At 30.1% G+C, this 21,893-nt stretch overlaps 3 protein-coding genes across 4 annotated transcripts; all 3 read left to right on the forward strand.

Annotated features, from left to right (window-relative positions):
- The first annotated feature begins 2,625 nt into the window (after nt 1–2,625).
- Nucleotides 2,626–5,314, forward strand: LOC114168844 (protein translation factor SUI1 homolog). 2 transcript variants are annotated; one of them, XM_028053806.2, is made up of 5 exons: nt 2,626–2,783; nt 4,020–4,118; nt 4,269–4,474; nt 4,586–4,639; nt 4,930–5,314. In XM_028053806.2, exons 2-5 carry the CDS (start codon nt 4,082–4,084, stop codon nt 4,972–4,974), a joined length of 342 nt encoding a protein of 113 aa, XP_027909607.1. In that variant the 5' UTR covers nt 2,626–2,783; nt 4,020–4,081; the 3' UTR covers nt 4,975–5,314. The 2 variants fall into 2 exon arrangements, with proteins under 2 accessions (XP_027909607.1, XP_027909608.1); XM_028053807.2 differs by lacking the exon at nt 2,626–2,783 and adding an exon at nt 2,881–2,926.
- Nucleotides 5,315–9,994: 4,680 nt separating this feature from the next.
- LOC114170444 (transcription factor CPC-like) lies at nt 9,995–11,257 on the forward strand. The gene is made up of 3 exons (XM_085668403.1): nt 9,995–10,168; nt 10,710–10,794; nt 10,876–11,257. The coding sequence occupies exons 1-3, from the start codon at nt 10,120–10,122 to the stop codon at nt 10,961–10,963; spliced, it is 222 nt and encodes a 73-aa protein (XP_085524529.1). The 5' UTR covers nt 9,995–10,119; the 3' UTR covers nt 10,964–11,257.
- A 6,850-nt stretch (nt 11,258–18,107) lies between these two features.
- On the forward strand, nt 18,108–20,989 carry ICL (isocitrate lyase). The gene is made up of 3 exons (XM_028052937.2): nt 18,108–18,255; nt 18,743–20,345; nt 20,599–20,989. Exons 1-3 carry the CDS (start codon nt 18,226–18,228, stop codon nt 20,691–20,693), a joined length of 1,728 nt encoding a protein of 575 aa, XP_027908738.2. The 5' UTR covers nt 18,108–18,225; the 3' UTR covers nt 20,694–20,989.
- Nucleotides 20,990–21,893: the final 904 nt, after the last annotated feature.

Genomic DNA, 21,893 nt, shown 5'->3' on the forward strand with positions numbered 1-21,893 from the left:
ACATTTTTGTACTTAAGCGTTGCCTATTTGTTTTTTTAATATTTATTTTGTTTCTTCTCTTAATTAAGTAACATGTACATAACAAAACCAGAACTAGACCACGGACAAATAAATATTATCATTTGAACTTAAAGAAGCTGCACAAATTATCAATATTTAAAAATTTAAAATCGTTGGAATTAAAATTACAAAAACAAGTTAACAAATCATCTATCCTAATGTGTTGTAGAACTCTATAAAATAAGTTGACCAAATATTCCTAATGTAGTTAATTGATTTAGAATCAAAAGATTGAGCATAGTGAGATATTGAAAAAAATAATAACTTCAATTAGTACATAAAATAGAGAAATGTTCTTTAATTATGAATTAGTTAGGTTATTATTTGGTCTCAACCCATATCAATATTAATTTGAACAATGATCGTCTTTCTTTGTATTACATAATATCCACACTCATACCTTTTTGTTTGTTATACTACAATTGAATACTGAGACAATTAACATCTTTAATTAAGAAAGAAAAATAACCAAACATCTATATTTGGAAAAAAAATGATACCCTTGAGTGGCAACAATGTGAGATTTTTTTTTATCTTGTAGTTGATATGCCCTTTAACTTGTTATATTCAAATTATACACCTATAAGAAAAAACACTAGTTAATGTCTGCTTATGTAAAACAAAACTACATAAATTAGTGTTCTTACAAATCAACTATTTGTTTAAGATGTGTAGGGATTTCTTGTGCAATGAGCCAAACTAGGTAGCAATGTAATCAATCAGAAAAATGACAAGTAGCTACTAGTCACAACTACATTGAAAATAATTATCATTGACATCTCAAAATGATTAAATATGATTTGAAAACAACAAACTACACTTACTCACAAATATAAGGTACAAAATATATTTGCTTCCCCCTTGAACCAAGGAGATGGTGGTGTATGTTTGGGTTTTAGGTTTCTTATTCCCCAATGGATGAATAAGTTGGGGATCCATTAATCCATACACACATATTCCTTCATTCTAACATAATCGAAACATATACCTAAAATCAATTAATTTAAAACATAAGTAATTAACTAGATACAATAATTAACACTAAAAAATTGGTAAAGAGACTAACATCTTCCATAATTGAACAACTAAAGTTTTCATATAATTCTCAACACGATACAACAATTGATCAACAAACTTTAATTTCTCTCGCTAAATGAATAAATAAATGTACTATGATGTCAAAAAATGAAGGATGTCTCTAACTAACATTAGATAAATCTCATCTTGAAGTTCATATAACTTTACAACATTAATGATTTTACAACAAATTGAAATTTAAAATGAGCACTAATTGTCTGACATTCTTGGGTGAAATTCTGTAAATAGCTGGTAAAATTTGTTGCATTAAGATATAACAATCATGAGACTTTATGCTTCAAATCCTACATAGACACTAAGATTTCAATATTTGAAGAGTATCCTTCTGGTACCTTGACATTCCTTAAACATTGGCAAAAACTTATTCACCACCACAAAGGCCATGGAATCTGACCTCAAATTTGCCTTTCGCCTACAGTTGTAAAGGCTCTCGAGGCCTCCCTCGTCATGCATCCCTCCTCCTCTTGGCCGACCATCAAATAACTTATTGTCATTGACGACTTCATTGACTATGTCGTTATAGGTACAAACGCAGGGCCTAAACCCTAAACCCCTTTTCCATGTCCGATTGCGCCACCTCCAACTATTGAATCATCAACCCCCATTAGCCTTCGTAGCCATTGTCAGGACTAGGGATGAAAATGCGGGTCGACTCAACCCGTTTAGGCCCATCCCACACTTAGCCCGCCCACATATGTTCTAACCTACGAGCCTGCAGGCCGATCCACTTTTTTTTTTTAATTTAATTTCTAATGATAAAGCTTTCAATGTTCAACAAATTGGAAAACTCTAACATTTTCACAAAATGTAGCAAAGATTGTGGGGGAGTTGAATGATAAATTGATAATTCAACATTTTCATCATATTCATATTCTTACTTTGACATGTACGATGAATTTTTCAAATTTTAGCATATTCAAAAATACATAACATTTGTCTTTTACACTCACACTAGAATTTAGAATGTCCATGCAAAAGTCCAAAAGAAAAGTAACCAACAGACACAAGTACAAGTTTTATTTTTTATTTTTTATTTCATGCATGCCGTGGGCCAACCCACCCTACCTCTAACCCACACGAGCTACAAGTTACACATACCAAATTTTTGGGGATTGAAAAACTCAATACTTAATCCGCCTCACGTTTTTTTGACGGGCTTTTTGACTAGTCTGCCGAGCTAAACACACATTATCATTTGCAGTGAGGACTAACATGTCACCATAGAAAAGAGAGTTGTAGTGATGTGAGAGAATTACATTGAGAAAAAGAAAACTCTAAAGTCGATAACTATTGTTTGATGCGGATAACATTTTGCATGCTTTAGGAACAAAATTAATACATATTCAAAGTACGAACAAAATATAACTTTAGTAATAGTTTGAAGTGAAGTAATATTAAAACATTATTAAAAATAATAATATATTATATTATATAAGGGGAAAAGATGATATGAATTTCGACAATGAAATTGGCTAACTAATTTGGTGGTTGGGAGCACTTTTCTCGTACCTTAAATTGTTCTATATATAAACTTGACCCACCTTTTGTTCCTATTTCTCTCACGTTTTTCGTTATTTACTTCCTTCCGTCCTTGCTCCTTCTTTCCTCCTTTTCGCAAGTGTTAGGTATTTCGTTTTTCATCATTCTTTTACTTTTTCTGCATTATTCCCTGCTTCTTTTTCATTTTATTGTTCTGATCGCTCTATTTATTTGATCATTGCTTACTGGGTTTGTTTCATTCATTCCGCGTTTTACGTACGCAACGCAAGTTCGTAACTTTAACCCCTCGCTTTTTTCGAAAAGAGTTTCTTTAATAACCAGATATTAATTTTCATTTGGATTCTGATGTTAGTTCTTTGTTAACGTGACGGTGCATTAACGGGATTTGAAGACGGTTTCTTTTGTATTTGTGATTTGCATGATCATGATAGCAGTTTCATTCTTTTTGTTGAGATAGTCAATATTTTCCCCTGTTTTCAATTGGGGTTCAATTTATTTGGCATTATTGTCATGGTTTTGTTTTTTCTATGTTTCTTTAGACTTTTGGTGAAAGAAATGGCTAGTGAATCATGCTTTATTTGTGGTCCATTTTCTTGGTCTGCAAAAGCTAGACCACTGTTACCTTCTTTCTATAATTATTCTTTAGTTTCTGGGTAAGAGATTGTTGGTTTAACCTTTGGTTTTATGGAATCATTGACTTGTCCCAAATACATATATCATTCCATTTGAGAATATTGTATTAAGTGACACTGTTTCGAGATTTAATGCAGTGTAACAACGTGATGTAGTGAATTGTGGGGTTTTCATTATGCTTATTCTTTGATATTTTGGTCTTTACTGATTATGTGCAATTGAAGTAGATTATTGTAATTATTGAACTTAACTTGTGAATATGTATTTGATACATTTTAGTTACAAAGTTAAATGGTTCTTCTCTTCGTATATACGGTATTTGATACATTCTGTGCGTATATACATTGACATCTTTCATTAGACTAATCTTAATTTGGTAGTTGATACATAGTGCTAGTTGTGTTTTTATTAATGATTATACGCATAGAATTATGCAGATCTCATAGTTTCCCTCCCTTTCTGGGCTATTTTCTATTGGCCTTTTTACTATTGATGATGGTGAAATAAAGAAAATTGTGTTTTCGGATGCAAATGTTGTACTCATGAGACCATATAAATTTGAGAATTCTAAGGTGCTGTGGTAAGGTGATAAAAGTTGCTGTCTTTCTTGTTCATATTTTCTGGGATGAGAATTAGCAGTGAGCATAAAGACAAGAGTAGCATAATCGAAAATGTCAAATATCAAATCTCATATCTGACTTGTAGTATATTTAATTTCTCTCTTCCAGTGCTTGTTGATTAATTACCTCAGAAGGACTTTGTTTGTTACAAGTAACCAAGGGCAACTTTCATGTCTGAATTCGAAACAAACATCCCAAGTGCTTTTGGTGGGTGTTGAATATCTCTGTTCTATATATATATATATGTATATTATATATACTTTTTATGGCATAAAGATATTCTGTTAGTCTGAAACTAGAATGCAGTACTTTATCAATGGTTTTATTCTCTGATGTGGTTTGACAATTGAAAAATAGATCCCTTTGCTGAGGCAAATGCTGAGGACTCAGGTGCTGGGACGAAAGAGTATGTTCATGTTCGTGTACAACAACGTAACGGAAGGAAAAGCCTAACAACTGTTCAAGGATTGAAGAAAGAGTATAGCTATAGCAAAATACTCAAAGACCTCAAGAAAGAATTCTGCTGCAATGGTACTGTTGTTCAAGACCCTGAGTTGGGCCAGGTTTGTGTGTTTCTGTTCTTCATACCAAAAAAAAAAAATTCTTCATATGTTACGTGATTTTCAACAAATGCCATTGGGTGCATCATCTCTCATCATTCTTATCATATGCAGGTTATACAACTTCAGGGAGATCAAAGAAAGAATGTTTCTACTTTCCTTGTGCAGGTAGTAAGACATATGATAAAGTGTGCATGTTGTTCTCTGAGTCTAGATTTTCTACCGGTTCTTTTGATTTTTTTTGTGTTGTCCTTTACTGAACATTAAAAATACACTGTATCGATATCTTAAAAATCTTTTTAACATATTTTAAAATTAGTTATTTTGAAGGGACAGCAAAGAAATAATACATTAAAAACCGAGAATCCAAATTCTTGTTCTTTACTACAAAAAAAAAGCATTTTCTAAAATAGTACTGTGATTGTGATATCTAAATTCCTGTGTGATGTTACAAACAGGCTGGCATAGTGAAGAAAGAACACATAAAGCTTCATGGTTTCTAAGATCTAAGCAACAGTGGCAATTTGGGTTCTTGCTAAATACGTATGGTCTGCTGACAACATTGAATATCAGCAGCAGCTTCTTATAAATGTGAATTGAAGCAATTATTAGTGACATCAAGATTCTGTTATATTGTAGCTAGAGTCATATATAATCTTCTGTTCTGGAAAGTTACTGCTGAGGGATAAATGGTAAGGATAATGTCTATTTCTGAGACAATTGTCCTGAATAAATTTGTGATTATTCTTCCCTCTGCAAGTGACTCAACCTTTTTGGTTGCATTTTGTTTTTGGTCATTGACCTGCCAAATTTTGTTAACTGATTGGGTTAACTTGATAGAAACTGAGTTACACACCAACCTTAACCCTGCTTGCTACTGTAAGAAACTGAGGGCAGAGTGAAAAGTCGGTAGAAGGTAATTATAAAAATTGAATCTTTATCTATACAACATAGCCTCTTTTATATTTTTAAACTAAATCAAAATGTCTTTTATCCAATATTTTTCTTTTCTTTTCATGTAAGCAAAAATTAATTGTTTAGTTTGAAGACTTATTTTTTTATTTTGACAGTTTGTTATTATAATGACTTGTACTATATATTTTTGTAAACTAAGAATAATAATTTTTACACTTGGGCTTTTATTTATTTTTATTTATCAGGAGTGATTTCTTTTTTGGCATCTGATTTGTCTTTAGTTCGCTTCATACCGTGTTTGATGTAGGCTGAAAAAAAAAGAAAAAATTAAGTAAATGATAACAGTTTTCTTTTGTTTTTATATATCATGGTTCTCTTGATGAATAAATGGATAAAAAAAACAGCTGTATTTAATGTATTTATATAATTTCATTTTGAATTTGTTAGCATCTAAACTTCTTTATATGAATACTTTATTTTTTTTTAAACTAGTATTAGTTTTTTGAGTGATTTATAATCTAATTTGTTAATTATTACGATTATTATTTTATAACAGTAACAACTGGGAACTAATAATATATATCCGAGAAATTTGTTTTCATTTTCTACTAATTTTTTTCAATTAGAAAAGCAGAAGAAAATTTTATTCATTTTCCGTCTGCTTCCTCGTTTTTTTATCTTATTTTTTTTTATATTTTTCTTTCCAAATCAAAAAAATAAAAATAAAAATACTAATATTGTAAGATAGATTTGAACGCCCTTGGCAATCATTTTAATATTTCCTCTCTTCCAGAAGGTATATGTCACCATGGCCGTCAATGGCCTTTCATTTTGTTTTTTAATATACAGCACAAGTATCATGTGTAAGCTTTTAAGGTAAAAATATTTACAACATGTTGAAATTATTATTTTTAATGATGTATTGTTTTTGGGATAATCAAATTCTAAATCCTATATTCAAAATAATTACGTGTATACTTGAACTGAATATCCATTATTCAGTAATCCACCATTACTTAAACATTGAAATCAAAATTCTAGTAATATATTATCGATATATTTTTATTTAATAACGAATACTAATATTTTTATTTAATAAGCTTGTGTAGTTGAGTGACATATATATTATTTTAGAGGTTTTATGAAATTTTAAAACTAGTTAAATCAAATTATATGCTACGAACTACACTATACAAAAATGTTATATTTTAGGCTTTAATTATACAAATTTTATCTTCCAGTTTTTATATATAAAATTAATTCATTTCAATATATATATATATATATATATATATATATATATATATATTAATTCCTATACATTCCAGTTTTAGCCTCTTTTACTTCTTATAGTTTAAATTCATTGAAACTGATAGATATTAAACATAATATATATAATAATCAAAATAATTTATTTATTTTTGTATAGAAGAAAAAAATAAAGTTTGTTCTATCAGAGGAACTAAATGAATAATTTAACGTATAATTTTCTTAAATCTTAATTTGATTTGCCTTTATATTCGTTAAATTTCTATCTTTTAAAAAAAAATTGAGGCATATATGAATATTTTTTTATTTGTTTATCTCTACCTAATTCTTAAATACTTTATACACTTATTATAAATTAGACAAAACTAATTGCCAAATAATAATACTAATTTAATTTTTTATAATGTAACTAAAGAAGTTAATTACTTATCTTCGATTAATATATTATCATTTAATCAACCAATAAATAAAATAATCAGTGTTAATGATATTTTTAATGACCAGGCCACAGTGAAGTTATACTAGCCAATCATATTCAACGAAGAATATATTATTATAATTATTATAATAACAACATCAGCAACAGAATCTGGATTTTAATATTTCTAAAAATAATGAATAGTGCATTAAAACATATTTCTTTATTAAAATAATATGAAATACTTTAATGGCATTAAACATTATACTTTAACAGTTTTCAAGGGGTATGGAGTGAATAATTAATATAACCTTTCATTAATTACTTGATAATTCACCTCGCATAAATAACAACTTTCAGCTTATTAATTTAAATACTATTTTATAAATAATGGTTCAACAATTAATAAATAAAAAATCATATTCAAAATATTTTCAGAAATATATTAATCATATTAAAGGCTGTATACTTTTTTTATACAAAAAATTGGTTTATTTAAAGTTTTGTCAAGTATTTGTAAGATTCTACCTTCTTTTGTAAATCGAAAAACATCTTCTGTGAAATTTAAACATTGGATTCTAAAATTGATTTAAGAGGTTAGAATAACATTATAAGAAGTTAGAAGACACAGTGATTCACTCAAAGATCTGGCCAAATACTTAATAGATTAAATTATCTCTTAACCATGACACAATTTGTTAGTTTGTAGCATATTATTGAATTAAGTATTATATTATTGTAGACGATGGAGAGTGAATAATAGGAATATACGATCTTAGAAATTATATTTATTGTAAGAAAATAAAAAAAAAAATTGGTTTATTTGGAAGCATTGATTAGAAGTTGTGACAACTTTAGCAGTTTAACACTGTCACCACGTTCTTATCCTTTTCAAGATGACTCAGCCCTATCTATAAACTGCATTACAAAACAAAACATGTTTTTGTTTGATTGTAATTGCGTAACATTGTATATAGTAAATTAAGTTTCTCTTACAAAACGTGTGCAAGATGTTCTGGTAAACGCAAAGTCCTTTCTAATCATACCAAATTCTCTCCCTTTTTCAACCTTCAACATAATGGCTTCCATCTTCAACTTCAACCATCAAAAACTCAACTTTTTTTTTTTATTTTTTTTATTTTTACACTTAAAGTTTTTAAAAGGTATCTGCTTTTTTGATTAGGGTGTTTTTATTTTCAACCATCTTCATGCAAAACATTCTTCTTTTTTTTTTTTCCAATTTGAGTTTTCTGCGTCTAAAAGAAACAAAGAAATTTTTCTTTGGGTATAGCAAAGGGGCGAAAGCGATGTTGGTGCAGGTGTTATATGAGTTTCTAGATGATTGATTAGTCGATGTTTAGAATCTAGAAGGTTGATTATTATATTGTTTTTGTTTTGGGGTGACATAAAATTTTTGCATCAGTGTGTTTTACGAGGTCCTTTGTTTACTTTATTTTGGCATTTCCCTCTTATTGAAGAAACAGACAGAATCAGTGCAAAATGTGTACCAGCTACCACCCTCCCAACAACTACTAATTTGCTTCAACATTTCAAAGGAATTAACAAAATACATTTTCGTTTCTTTTTATCAAGTGTTCTTAAGGTACATTAAGAACTGATAAATATAAAAAATGTGTTTAAAGTTCCTAAATTTTGTTGCCAAATTAAAATTTATTCATGTTTGAAATTTGATAACTTTTGATTTTAAAACTTTAAAAATAATGAATATAATTCTTTTAATGCAATTATGTTAATTTTTTTTTATGTGACAAATGCATTATATGTGAACATTTGAGTTGTTGACACCATTTAATATGTCTCCACTTCGATATCAATGTGAAAATGTGTTTTATACGTCAAAAAAAATCTAATATAATTAGGTTAATTGATTATATTCATTCATTTTTTATGTTTGGAAACCAAAATATATCAAAGTTTTAGACATAGACAAATTTTAATTTTGCATCAAATTTTAAATACTAAAAACCTATTTTGAAAAAAAAAACACTTTTTGATTCCTTAACCATGGAAAAATAATGGTTACAAAAACTGCTTTTTGTTTAACTTAAGTAACACACTATAAAAAAACTCTCAAATAATAATCAATTTTAGTCATAAAAAATTGTTAGTTACTATAGTGACAAATTTAGACATAAATTTACAAAATAGTCACTATTATGAATAAAAAATTATAATTGATCGTTAAATTTATCACTAATTAATTAGAGACTAATTTAGAAACTAATTTCTTTGATAGCTAAAACTTTGACAACTAATGTTGAGTGACCAATTTATAAATTAATTTTTTTGGTAGTCAAAACCTTAGTAACTAATTATAATTTTTTATTCATTATAATGATTATTTTAATAACCAATATTTTTTATTTTGTAATTCAAAAACTAATTTCTTTAATAGTCAAAATCTTGGTAGTTAATATTGATCGACTAATTTATAAAATTTAATAGTCAAAACTTTAATAATTAATTTGTAAATACTAATTATAATTTTTATTTATGATAATGACTATTTTAATAACTAATACTTTTTTATTTATAAATTAATTTCTAAATTAATCAATATAATAATTAACAATTTTTTGTACCAAAATATTTTGTTGCAGTCAAATATAGTCAAATATATCTATGAACCCAAAATACAATACACAACTACTCCTGCACGAGTATTACCTTAATGAACGTAGCACCAGATCATAACATAAGATATACTGTAACACACATCTTGGTACTATGATTACTTTTCTTAGATATTCGTGTGCATCTAACACCGACACCTTTGTCATCTACAAAATTCCACGCCAACTAACACGTCCAACCCAACTACCATGTGTTCAACTACCACTTTCCACTCTCTTTTTTGCTTCATTCCCTCTTCTTCTTTTCTATGTACCCTTTCACTCTCATTTACACCCTCCTATATATTAATACCACTCAATCGTTTCCTTATTCTATACACACACTTTTTTGTCAAAACATATTCAATATTCAACACCCAAGCTTTCAAACCTCTTTTCAACTTGCTGTTGCAATGGCTGACATAGATCGCTCCTCTAATAATTCTTCTCCTGATTCTAAAGGTACCCTTTAAAAATCCAACTCTTCTCATACCTACACAAGTTTATTTTCAGATAATTATTACTAGTTTCCTTGTGTGTCTATATACTATAACATGCACTCACAAATTTTAGGGTACACACGTACTGATAACTAATCTTCTGCAGTATTATCTCAACGCTTGTTTTGGATCATTCTCCAGTCCTCGTATGCCATTACATTGCGTTTTTTTTACCACCTGAAATTACCAGTTTTTAGTCTTAATGTGTGATAACATTTTGGTATGTTAGAAAACACAAAGTTCTTCATTTACATTGCATTACCTCTGGTAACTTTAACTATGATCTTACGCTATATGATATGTGTTAAGAAGTCATGCGTGAGTCTAAGTTTTACATTCGATAAAAATAAAAAGTTAAGCACCATTTAAGAATGAAGTTCCATAAACATTATAAAGTTTTAGATTAAGACAACTGGTGTCAATTTTTTATACGTAAATTAGACTTATTTCTCGTTAATGCTGATTTTCTTTATAAATCTGAGGAGTTGATTTGTGCTATGCAGTGAAATCCCTACAAACTTCGACTGTGGAATTTTCTGAGGCTGAGGAAATCCTTATTGCCATGGTGTATAATCTGGTCGGGGAGAGGTTAGTATAAATGCTTTCGTTTTGTTGAACCACTTTCACTTTTGATGAAGGTTATGAGACATTAAGTTTTTCCTTAACTAGGTGGTCTTTGATTGCTGGAAGAATTCCTGGAAGAACTGCAGAAGAGATAGAGAAGTATTGGACTTCAAGATATTCGAGCAGCCAGTGAAATGGCTGAGAATGAAGCAAGAAAAATTTTGTGTGGGATATGAAATGGAAGTTGTTCCAATTATATATTATTGGTTCTTAATTGTGTTTGCATTTTGCTGTAACTAAAAGGGGTATGCCATTCTAAAAGCCCTTATGTTTAATGTTGTTACTTTATCTTCACGTAATGTTCCTATCTGTTTTAGGCAATCTATGATTCAGATATTTTCATGCCAAAATAGTTTCCAAAAATACTCAATCTCATCTTTCTTATTTCTCATGCTTTAAGGTGAAAACAAAAAATTATTTTCCTCATGCTATTTAAGGGGTGGATAAAAAAAAACTGTACTATTGATATTATGCTACAGTTGCAGTACACATACCAGATTGGTTACTGGTATCTTTCTTTCACATAACAACTTGAACTCTACACTTACTTACTTTCATGCAGTTCTCACAAAATTTCTTATGAAACTCATTAAGCACACTAATTTTTAACAAAAATTAACTATCATAATGACAATATATATATATATATATATATATATATATATATATATATATATATATATATATATAAAGACTTAGACAATACTGTAGCTTTCGATTCAGGGGCAAAAACTTGTTTACTTATGGGTTTCAGTCCCACAAAGATTTCGACTGCAGTTGCATATGAACTCTTCTAGTTATGGGCATGGTTTTGCCCATTTAGGAATTATCTAAAATAGAACATTGTAATATATTCCTCCAAGTGATTGTAATTTTAATTTTTACAAAATTTTAAATGATATGATGTTTTCAATTTTCAATGAATATTGTTTTTATTTTATTTAAGGTGTCTAAATAAACTAATAAAGAAAGTTTGCATTTGCAATTGATATATGTATTTGTTAAAAGAATGAAATTAATTATAATTATTATGTTTATAAATGCTTTTTTAATGTACTGGATAAAGGAGTGAAATTATTTTAAACAAACATTTCAATAATTATTATCCTTAATCCGTAAATAAATTAAAGTGCAACTATTTTAATATGAAAGAGTAACTCTATAATCTATATAGAATACGTGTTTGGTAATTGGATTTTCAGAAGCAAAGAGTATGTATTTTATTTTTAAATTAAAAAATGTAGTATTTATAAAATTTAAAAGTTGTCACAAGAAAATTTTCTATTAATAATTAGTTACGGTGACAAAAAATTATTATTTACTATAATAATCAATTTAAATATCAATTTATAAAATAAAAAAATTATTAATTAATAAATTTCATCTAACATTTTCACATAATACAATGATCTACTACATATGTCATCGAGTACCAATGACTAATCACGCAATTCACTAAGGAAGCATGACTTCTTCATCTATATGACTTTGATTTATTAGTAAAACCTGAATATACATAAAATATCTTAACTAAATAATCATATCGTCTGCTGTCTACTGGGAATCACTCCTCTTTAACTTCTAACTTTTTACATCATACCTCAACAATTTATTTCAATTTATCATATCTCATAATAGAATCATTTTAACATAATTTATATTTCATCTTCAAGAGTAATAATGTATAAATTAAATAATAATAATAATTATTATTTTTTTAAACTAATCACTCATTCACAATTAATTTATTTCAATTTAATTTCTACCAATCCCTTTTATTTCAATATAATTTTATCAATTTAAACTTTTTTTATTTTATTTTAAATATCACATTTTATTTTAACATAACTTACACTAATTATATTTTATTTTAAATTACTTTTATGATTGAGGATAAAATGGTAATCTAATCTTATCAATTAAAATATTTTTTAATCCATTAAACTCATCGATCACATCATTCATCAACTTTCATAATCTTTTCTCTCATCTTTTTTTCATTTACTATCATCTTTCTCTTAATCTAAACTAGTTTATTTTCATCTCTCTTTCTTCTCAAATTTATTTTTCAAAATTTATTTTTAGAAACAAATATAGACTAAACGAGTATAACTCATTTAAACAATTTTACTATGTAAAGTATCTTTTCAAAACCATTTAAAAGTGAAATCATTTTTTTCTTTTAGAAATTATGCTAAAAAAACATTCTATTTCTAATTACCCTATATAGTTTTTTTTTTCTCTACTCTCACGGTCTAATTCACATAAATATTAGTTTTCTTAACTGCAATGTCTTACTTCCTAATAAATTCTACTCCTTCAAATACAATATGATGAAGATATTTAGAAATCCTCTAAGGAAGCAAAATCTAATAAACAAACACATAACTGTACGTATTTGAGAAATCAATACTTATCTTTTCTCAGCTACGCATGTGGTGAATCTGTAGACAAATACCGACAAAAAAAAATAGAACTTGAAAGCCAAATAAGAAATTGTTTATCCTAATAATAAAATTAATTTAATTTTTACATAATATTATTGACTAAAAATACAATTATCATTTTTGGTTAATTTTAATATTCTAATACTCCCAAAATCAGGCTGATGATAGACAGGATAGTAAAACACGACTATTATTCCCTTGTCACATCACTTGTTAGATGGAATTTTGTTTTGTCCTTCTTCATACATGTATAGATATCCACAAACTATTTATGACTGTTTACACATGTTTGTGGATATTCTTGAAAATTAAAAATTTAAAAACAAAAACCATTATAAATATATTTGGCCAAAAGTAAGTTTATTAATTCATTTAAATTTTTTTAAACAAATAATTTATTATTTTAGATATATGCGGCTATGGGTGAGTCTTGTTAGGTATCTTCACCAACCCATTCTATATTTTGAAATGCCATATGCACAATCTCCATCCCCTTAAAAGGAAAGGAAAAATGAATGTAATTATTTGTCAATAATATTGCAATGCATCATCATTGGCCTCATCCAAGTGAATAGAAAATGTTATGATTCATGCAGTGAGGGGATTGGATAACAGGTTATTACTAGTTAGATATGTTTGAAAGGAATAAAAGTCGTAACTGAAACTCACAAGAAACCTGAGAAAAAAAAAATGATAAAACCCTGATATCAATATCAATGTCCTCTAGGACCACTCTGATTGCTATATTTGCACAATTATAGTTTCCATTCTCTTCTACCAACTAAGCATATTATTATCATATTATTATGTTGCTTGTTCCAAGCATATATATCAACTATGACAATCCCATACTTCTTTTGCCTCTTTTGTATTCAACAAATCCAAAATCACAGCCTCTTACAAGGCATTTCACAAACTCTAACCATTTCGAAAATTTTAATGTCTAAGAAGTTTGAAGATGAAATATTATATATATATATATATATATATATATATATATATATATATATATAATTGTATAAGTATTTTTAAAGTGTTCAATTGATACAGTATGACCAACACTTCCATCAGATTCAGGCGTGAACACATAAAGTTCAAATGGATGGAGACTTTGTATAAACAGGATTGTTATGAGTAGCCACACATTGTCTTTATTTTATGTTTGTTATAGGCACTTTAGACCCAATAATTTTACCTATTTAGAGTTTCTTTGAAAGTAAATAAGGTTTTTCTTATTTTACGCTAGCATATTTTCTCATTCTCCCACCATAGTGTTAATATAATTGTAGCAAAAGTCTAACATTTTGTGTTTTTATGCTTTTTTTATGCCTCCCAAGCCTCAATCTAATTCTCATTCTTATCATCCAAGATCGGCTTTCTACCATCCAAACTGTCCTAGAACACTAGGTTAGACTTTGGTTTAGGTTGTCACGGCTTAATCTTTGGTCCAGACCGATTTGACTTGATTATTGGCTGTAACTGATTCAGATTGATCATCGGTCTCGAATAAATCAGTTCGACCATCGATCCAGTTCGACCATCGATCCAGTTCGACCATCGACACAGTTCGATCTTCGGCCAAAACCTACTTGACTCGACCTTCGACCGAGACCGACTTAGATCAAATTCAACATAGGCTAACTCGACTCAATTTTCGGCCCATACTAATTCGGTTCGACTTTCGACCCAGGCCAACTTAGATCGGCCATTGGTTTGGGTCGACTTGGCTCTACCATTGGCTAAGTCGACACGGCTAGATCTTCGGCCAGAGCCGACTCATCTTGACCTTCGGCCAGGACCCACTCAGCTCGACCTTTGACTTGGGCCAACTCGACTAGACTTTCACTCGGGCCGACTCAGCTCGACCTTCAACTCGAGTTGACTCGGCTCGACCTTCGGCCAGGGCTGACTCATCTCAACCTTTGGATTGGGACGATTCGGCTCAACCTTTGGTTCGGACTGAGTTTTTTCGAACTTTGGTTGGAGCCAACTTGAGTGGACCTTTGACTAAGGCCAGCTTGGGTCAACCTTCCACCGGGGTTGACTCGACTCGACCTTTGGCTCGCACTGACTCAGCTTGACCATTGGTCAAGGTCGATTCAGGTTGACCATCAGCCTGAGTCGTGTCGACTCGACCTTCGATCCAAGCCAACTCAACTTGACCTTTGTCTCAGGCCAACTCGACTCGACCACTAGGTTAGACAAACTCAGCTCAACCTCCGATCATGATCATCTCAACTCGATCTTCAGCCCGACAAACTCGACCATTAGGCCAACCAACTCAACTTAACCACTAGTCTAAACTAACTCAAATCAACTATCAATCGAGTCGACTTGGCTCGACCTTTACGAGTAGAGTGATAGTGGAGTGAGAAAGAGTAAAATTTCAAATTTCTTATATTTTTTATGGAATTTGAAATTCTTCTATTTTATTCTTCAAAATACCTTCCAAAATTATTTAAATTTGAATTTCTTTCTAATTACTTTGTCTAAACAAATCATTTTAGTGTAAAGAATTTTAAATTTAAAAAAAATAAATAAATTACCCTTATAAATTACCTTATCCAAACACAGTCTAACTCTTTCCGTGAAGGTAGGAGAAGAATTCCACCGGACAAAATCTTGCAAAAGAATAAAATTATTCCATAAGACTATGCACGTTACTCTTGTTAAATAGTTTAATATTATACGAATTCAAATGTTTATTAAACTAAAAGTGAAAATATTGGTTATAAAAATTATTATAATAACTAATAAATTTTAGTCATTTATTAAATTCACATTTCTCAACCACCATTATTTTTAGATATAATAATTCCTATTTTACGAAACACATGCGTTTCAGCTAGGGATGTTAAAAATATTTGTATCTGCAAGTATTCGTAGATAAAATCCGTAATGGATAGAAAATAGATATTATAAATGGATATCCACGTATAATGGGTACGAATATTTTATATACACGCATGTTAAATGGGTGAGTACAAATATTATATATAGTATTTATACCCATAGAAACTCATATTCATATACTCTAATTTAAATTAAAAAAATATGATTGAAATATTAACACATTGATTTTAAATGTGTTATTTTTTATCAATTGATTTTAAAAAAAAATATTTTTTTGTAAATTGTCATTCAATACTATTTAAATAGATTATTTAGACTTTGTTTGAAATTTATGACTGTTATGTATTATATTTTATTTTAATTCATAGTTAAAATATGTTGTTAACTATGTATGTTTGAGAGAAGTTCTGATTTCTCCTAAAGTTTTGGAATTTAACTGTGAGAATTTAGGTTATCAATTGGATCAAAGTAAAATGTGACCTGATAACCCAGAAACCAAACATACTATTAATGATAATTAAGACAAATGTTAGTCCTTTTTATGTTAGTATTGAGTGCAATATCAAGGAAGTTGTCTAATTAAATATGAAGAACATTGTATTAATGAAACGAGTATTGTTTGTAGATATTATGTTTTGAATGAACATGTATTGTTGTACTTTCATTTAATTTAGTTTAGTTAGCTTACACTTATGCGTTTGTTATGCTGATAAGACAAAATGTTAGTTTTTTTTTATGCTAATATTCAATGCAATATTAAGAAAGTTGTCTAATTAAATATAAATAGCATTGTATCAATAAAATAAATATTATTGACGTTGTGTTTCGAATGAAATGTATTGTTGTGCATTCATTAATTTAGTTAACTTACATTGATGTATCTGTTGTGTTGTCCTCCATTCGAATATCATACTTTTTTTGATAGAAACACCAAAGAAATAGAGAAACAAAGTATTTACATTTTCAGATGCTTTGAAAAACTTTTCTTTTATCTTGAAAGTCGCATATTCTATATATGATTTATAAATTTTTAAATATTTATTTGAGATTCTACCCAATTCTTCCGCTTCTCCTTTATTAGAATAAAATGTAGTTAAATATTATAGATATTATATAATATTTAACTATATTTTATTTTAATACCCTTCTTTTGAAAAAAAAAAAGTCATTTTAGTCTTTCAAATATGTACCACTTTAATTTGTTAAAAAATTCACATTAGTTTAACCTTTTAATCTTAAAAGTGAAATTAATTTAGTTTTTTTCAATCAAAGGTTTTATGGACGATATTCTTTTTCTGTTAATATTGTGTAAGGACAATCGTGAGAAAACAAAAACATAAAGACATCCTCAGAAAACTGCGTCGTCATGTTTTCTTGTGTGATTTTCATCACGGTATTGTGACTGTAGCAACATTGCGTAGAAGTCAAAACCAGGTTGTGACTATGATAAATGCTGAAGTTGCACGAAACGTATGTCTTTTATTGTCTTCACATATATAGTTGCTTTTATGTGAACCTCTTATATAATTAGGGTGAGTTCATAATGTCAAAATTGTTTTCAATGATTTTCATATATCATATATTAATCGTTTACTAATAATTAAAACACAAATCTCACTCTTTCAAGTGATTATTCATTAAAAAGTAATTTGTAAGATCAAAGTCGTGAATAACTCCTAATTACCACAAGATATGAATGGCATTTTGTATGAAATTTTTGGTGTTTCAAGATAATGTGAATGCACTTTGAAACAAAATCAGTGTTGTGATTGACATCATACTAAATGGAAGATGACATATATGAGAGTTAGCAAAGTGGCACCACCATAAGTGCTTGCAAATGCAGCTTTCAAGAGCTACGTTTTCGAATTTTCGAAGGAAGAGAATAACAAAAGACATTAGATATGATCAGATAAAATTTCTGGATTTTTGTTTGTTTCTCTTTTGCGTAGTCTCATCTAAGTTACCATTCTTTCAAGGACTTCGTCTAGATAGTGACCCTGTTGCTGTATAAATTGAGAACCTTTTTCGCGAGCTTCTCAAAGTTGTTCAAGTTATATCATTTACCAAAAAAAGAAAAGAAAGAGTTCTGACCATGGCTTCATCACTTTTTATGCCTTCATCCGTAAGCTCGTTAATTCCCTGCACTTTTGCTCTGTTTTGTTTTTCCTCATTTCTTCAACTTCACTTCTGTGCAAAATCTTGTTTAATGCAAACTAATAAAACATTTATTTTAGTATATTCGAAGTCATAATATAAATGAAGTGAATACAAACATCATCTTATAAGTCGATTTTGTAAAATTGAGTCAGATTTAAAGTTTACTTTTTTTCATTTTTACAGTACCAATCTATGAGTTGAACCAATTTTAGATTTGTGTCGAAAATTTGACATTGATCAAAAATAAATACAATTTAAAAAATAAATATAAATAGATATAAACTTTATCAGAGTTGAATTAGATTTAAAAGTTTACGGGTTAACACAGTCATAAAACCAACTTCAACATAATTCTTATGAAAACTTATTGTGAATTGAAAAAATTTATACAATACATGTTTCGCTATCTCAGCAGACTTGAGTAAATGCTGATGCAAATTATACATGAACAGATAGTGGAAGAAGAAGCGAGGTTCGAAGCAGAAGTGGCAGAGGTGCAAGCATGGTGGAACTCTGAGAGGTTCAAGCTAACCAAAAGGCCATACTCAGCGAGAGACGTGGTGTCCCTGAGAGGCAACCTGAGACAAAGCTATGGCTCAGGCGAGATGGCCAAAAAGCTATGGCGCATTCTGAAGAACCACCAAGCCAACGGCACAGCCTCAAGGACGTTCGGTGCACTCGACCCTGTTCAGGTCACTCAGATGGCGAAGCACTTGGACACAATCTACGTCTCAGGATGGCAGTGTTCAGCCACTCACACCACCACCAACGAGCCAGGCCCTGACCTCGCCGATTACCCTTACGACACAGTCCCCAACAAGGTGGAGCACCTCTTCTTCGCTCAGCAGTACCATGACAGGAAACAAAAAGAGGAGAGAATGAACATGAGCAGGGAAGAGAGGGCAAGGACCCCTTATGTTGATTACATGAGACCAATCATAGCAGATGGTGACACAGGTTTTGGTGGCACCACTGCAACTGTGAAGCTCTGCAAGCTCTTTGTGGAGAGAGGTGCTGCAGGGATCCACATTGAGGACCAGTCTTCCGTGACCAAAAAGTGTGGGCACATGGCAGGGAAAGTTCTGGTTGCCATCAGTGAACACATCAATAGGCTGGTGGCAGCAAGGCTTCAGTTTGATGTGATGGGGGTGGAAACTGTGCTGGTGGCTAGAACTGATGCAGAAGCTGCTAATTTGATTCAATCTAACATTGACACAAGGGACCACCAATTTATCTTGGGTGTGACCAACCCAAGCCTCAGAGGAAGAAGCCTGGCAGGTCTTATGGCAAAAGGCATGGCTGGTGGGAGAAGTGGGGCAGAGCTTCAGGCTTTGGAGGATGAGTGGCTGTCAAAGGCAGAGTTGAAGACTCTGTCAGAAGCAGTTATGGAAGCAATAGAGAAACAGGAGATTGGAGAGGAAGAGAAGAGAAGGAAGTTGAATGAGTGGATGCACCTTTCAAGCTATGAAAGGTGCATTTCCAATGAGGAAGGTAGGGAAATTGCAGAGAGGTTAGGAGTGAGGAAGTTGTTTTGGGATTGGGATTTACCTAGGACAAGAGAAGGGTTTTACAGGTTCAAAGGGTGTGTAACAGCATCAGTTGTGAGAGGTTGGGCTTTTGCTCCACATGCTGATGTGATATGGATGGAAACTGCAAGGCCTGATGTGGGGGAGTGCAGAGAGTTTTCTGAGGGGGTTAGATCAAAGCACCCTGAGATGATGCTTGGGTATAATCTGTCTCCATCTTTCAATTGGGATGCTTCTGGCATGAGTGATGAGGAAATGAGAGAGTTCATTCCCAAGATTGCAAAGTTGGGGTATGTGTGGCAGTTCATCACAGTTGGGGGTCTGCATTCTAATGCACTCATCACTTCAACATTTGCAAGAGACTTTGCCAAGAGGGGCATGCTGGCTTATGTTGAGAAGATTCAGAGAGAGGAGAGGAACAATGGAGTTGACACACTTGCTCATCAGAAATGGGCTGGTGCTAACTACTATGACAGATACCTCAAGACTGTCCAAGGAGGTGTGGCTTCAACTGCTGCAATGGGAAAAGGCAAGTCATACATTGTCACACACTTACAATACATCATGTTTTTTTCCTTCTTTTTTATATCTGCAATCTTAGTTGTTAGTATTCCTTAAAGAATCGGACTTCAAACTTAATTCAACTCCACAAAATCAGTTTGTAAGGTGAAATTTGTACTCACTTGTATATTTTGAAATGTCTAACACAAACTGATGATTTTTTGACTGTCATTAGAAAGATTTTTAATCATTTAATGTTTCCCTTTTTGATGTTTGTGTAGGAGTAACTGAAGAACAGTTTAAGGAATCATGGACTAGGCCAGGAGCTGTTGATATTGGTGGAGGCACTATTGTGGTTGCTAAGGCCAGAATGTGAAAGTGCTACTTCTGCTTAACTATCCTTTGAGGGTGAATTTGGGGCAAATTCACTGATTCTTCTGTTGGACTGGAACACATGTTCTTAACATTGAATCAATATTTTGCTATTTTTCGATGAATAACTTTTTTCTGTTTCTTACTTGTTCGGACTCTTGGGTGAGCAGAGAGAACAAGGAAAATTTGTTTGGGTTTTGTATTTTGTTTTACTCTTGCGGTTGAACATGATTTATTTAGTGTGTATTTGGAATGGATTTGTGGACAAGGAGCACAAAGAAAATTTGTTTCTATCGATAATACGTTTGCATTACCATTATTTTTTATGAAATTTTAAGATATACTTTTAATTAAAAGAATGCTCCATTTATTACAATCAAAGATTATCAACACAACATCTTGTCTAAATGGAATTTGTTTTCGGATTTTTAAATCAAGTTTTGAATTTTAATATTCTAAATAAAAGCAATGTGATTTAGAGAAAAGATGTAAATAAAAATGTTCAGTTTCAGCTAAGATTAATAGTAATGTGAAAAAAAAAATTACAAGTGTTACAAAAGATTAAAAAAAAAAATGAAATGCACGTGTAATGAAATAATTAAGAGCTTTGTTTAACTTTTCCAAAGATGACAGAAATGATATAGCCTTTATCATCGGTTTTTAAGTGATGAAATTATATAAGGTAAAATATATTTTTGTCTCTCAGTGAAATTTGAAATTAGTTTTTTTTAAAAATGTGTGAATTTAGTTATTTTAATAAAAAAAGTTGTTAAGTTTATATGACGTTTCAAACACGTCTCATAATAGTATATGAACTGTTTACACTGTTTTACATATTTTCGTTTTAATATTAACTGAAATATTATCATAAAATACGTTTAAAATATCAAATAAATTTAACAAAATTTGGTAAGAAGAACTAAATTTACACATTTCTAAAAATGAAGGACTAAATTAATATAAAATTTTAAAAAAGAACTAATTCCAAAATTTACTAAAACTTAAGTCACCTAAATATATTTAAAAAATATATTTAACCTAATTATATATGAAGATCTAGTAAGGTAGAAGAAATGACAATTGGATGAGATTAGAGATGAAAAAAATATGTGGGTTTCTTCCTACACCTCTAACTTTTCCAACTTTTCTTCTGTATCCAAAATTTTACTGTGATGCTAAATATATGCCTAAGTGATTATTGCGA

Source organism: Vigna unguiculata, chromosome 11 (assembly GCF_037176805.1).
Source record: "Vigna unguiculata cultivar grain cowpea cultivar isolate G323 ecotype 2 chromosome 11, ASM3717680v1, whole genome shotgun sequence".
NCBI classification, from domain to species: Eukaryota; Viridiplantae; Streptophyta; class Magnoliopsida; order Fabales; family Fabaceae; genus Vigna; species Vigna unguiculata.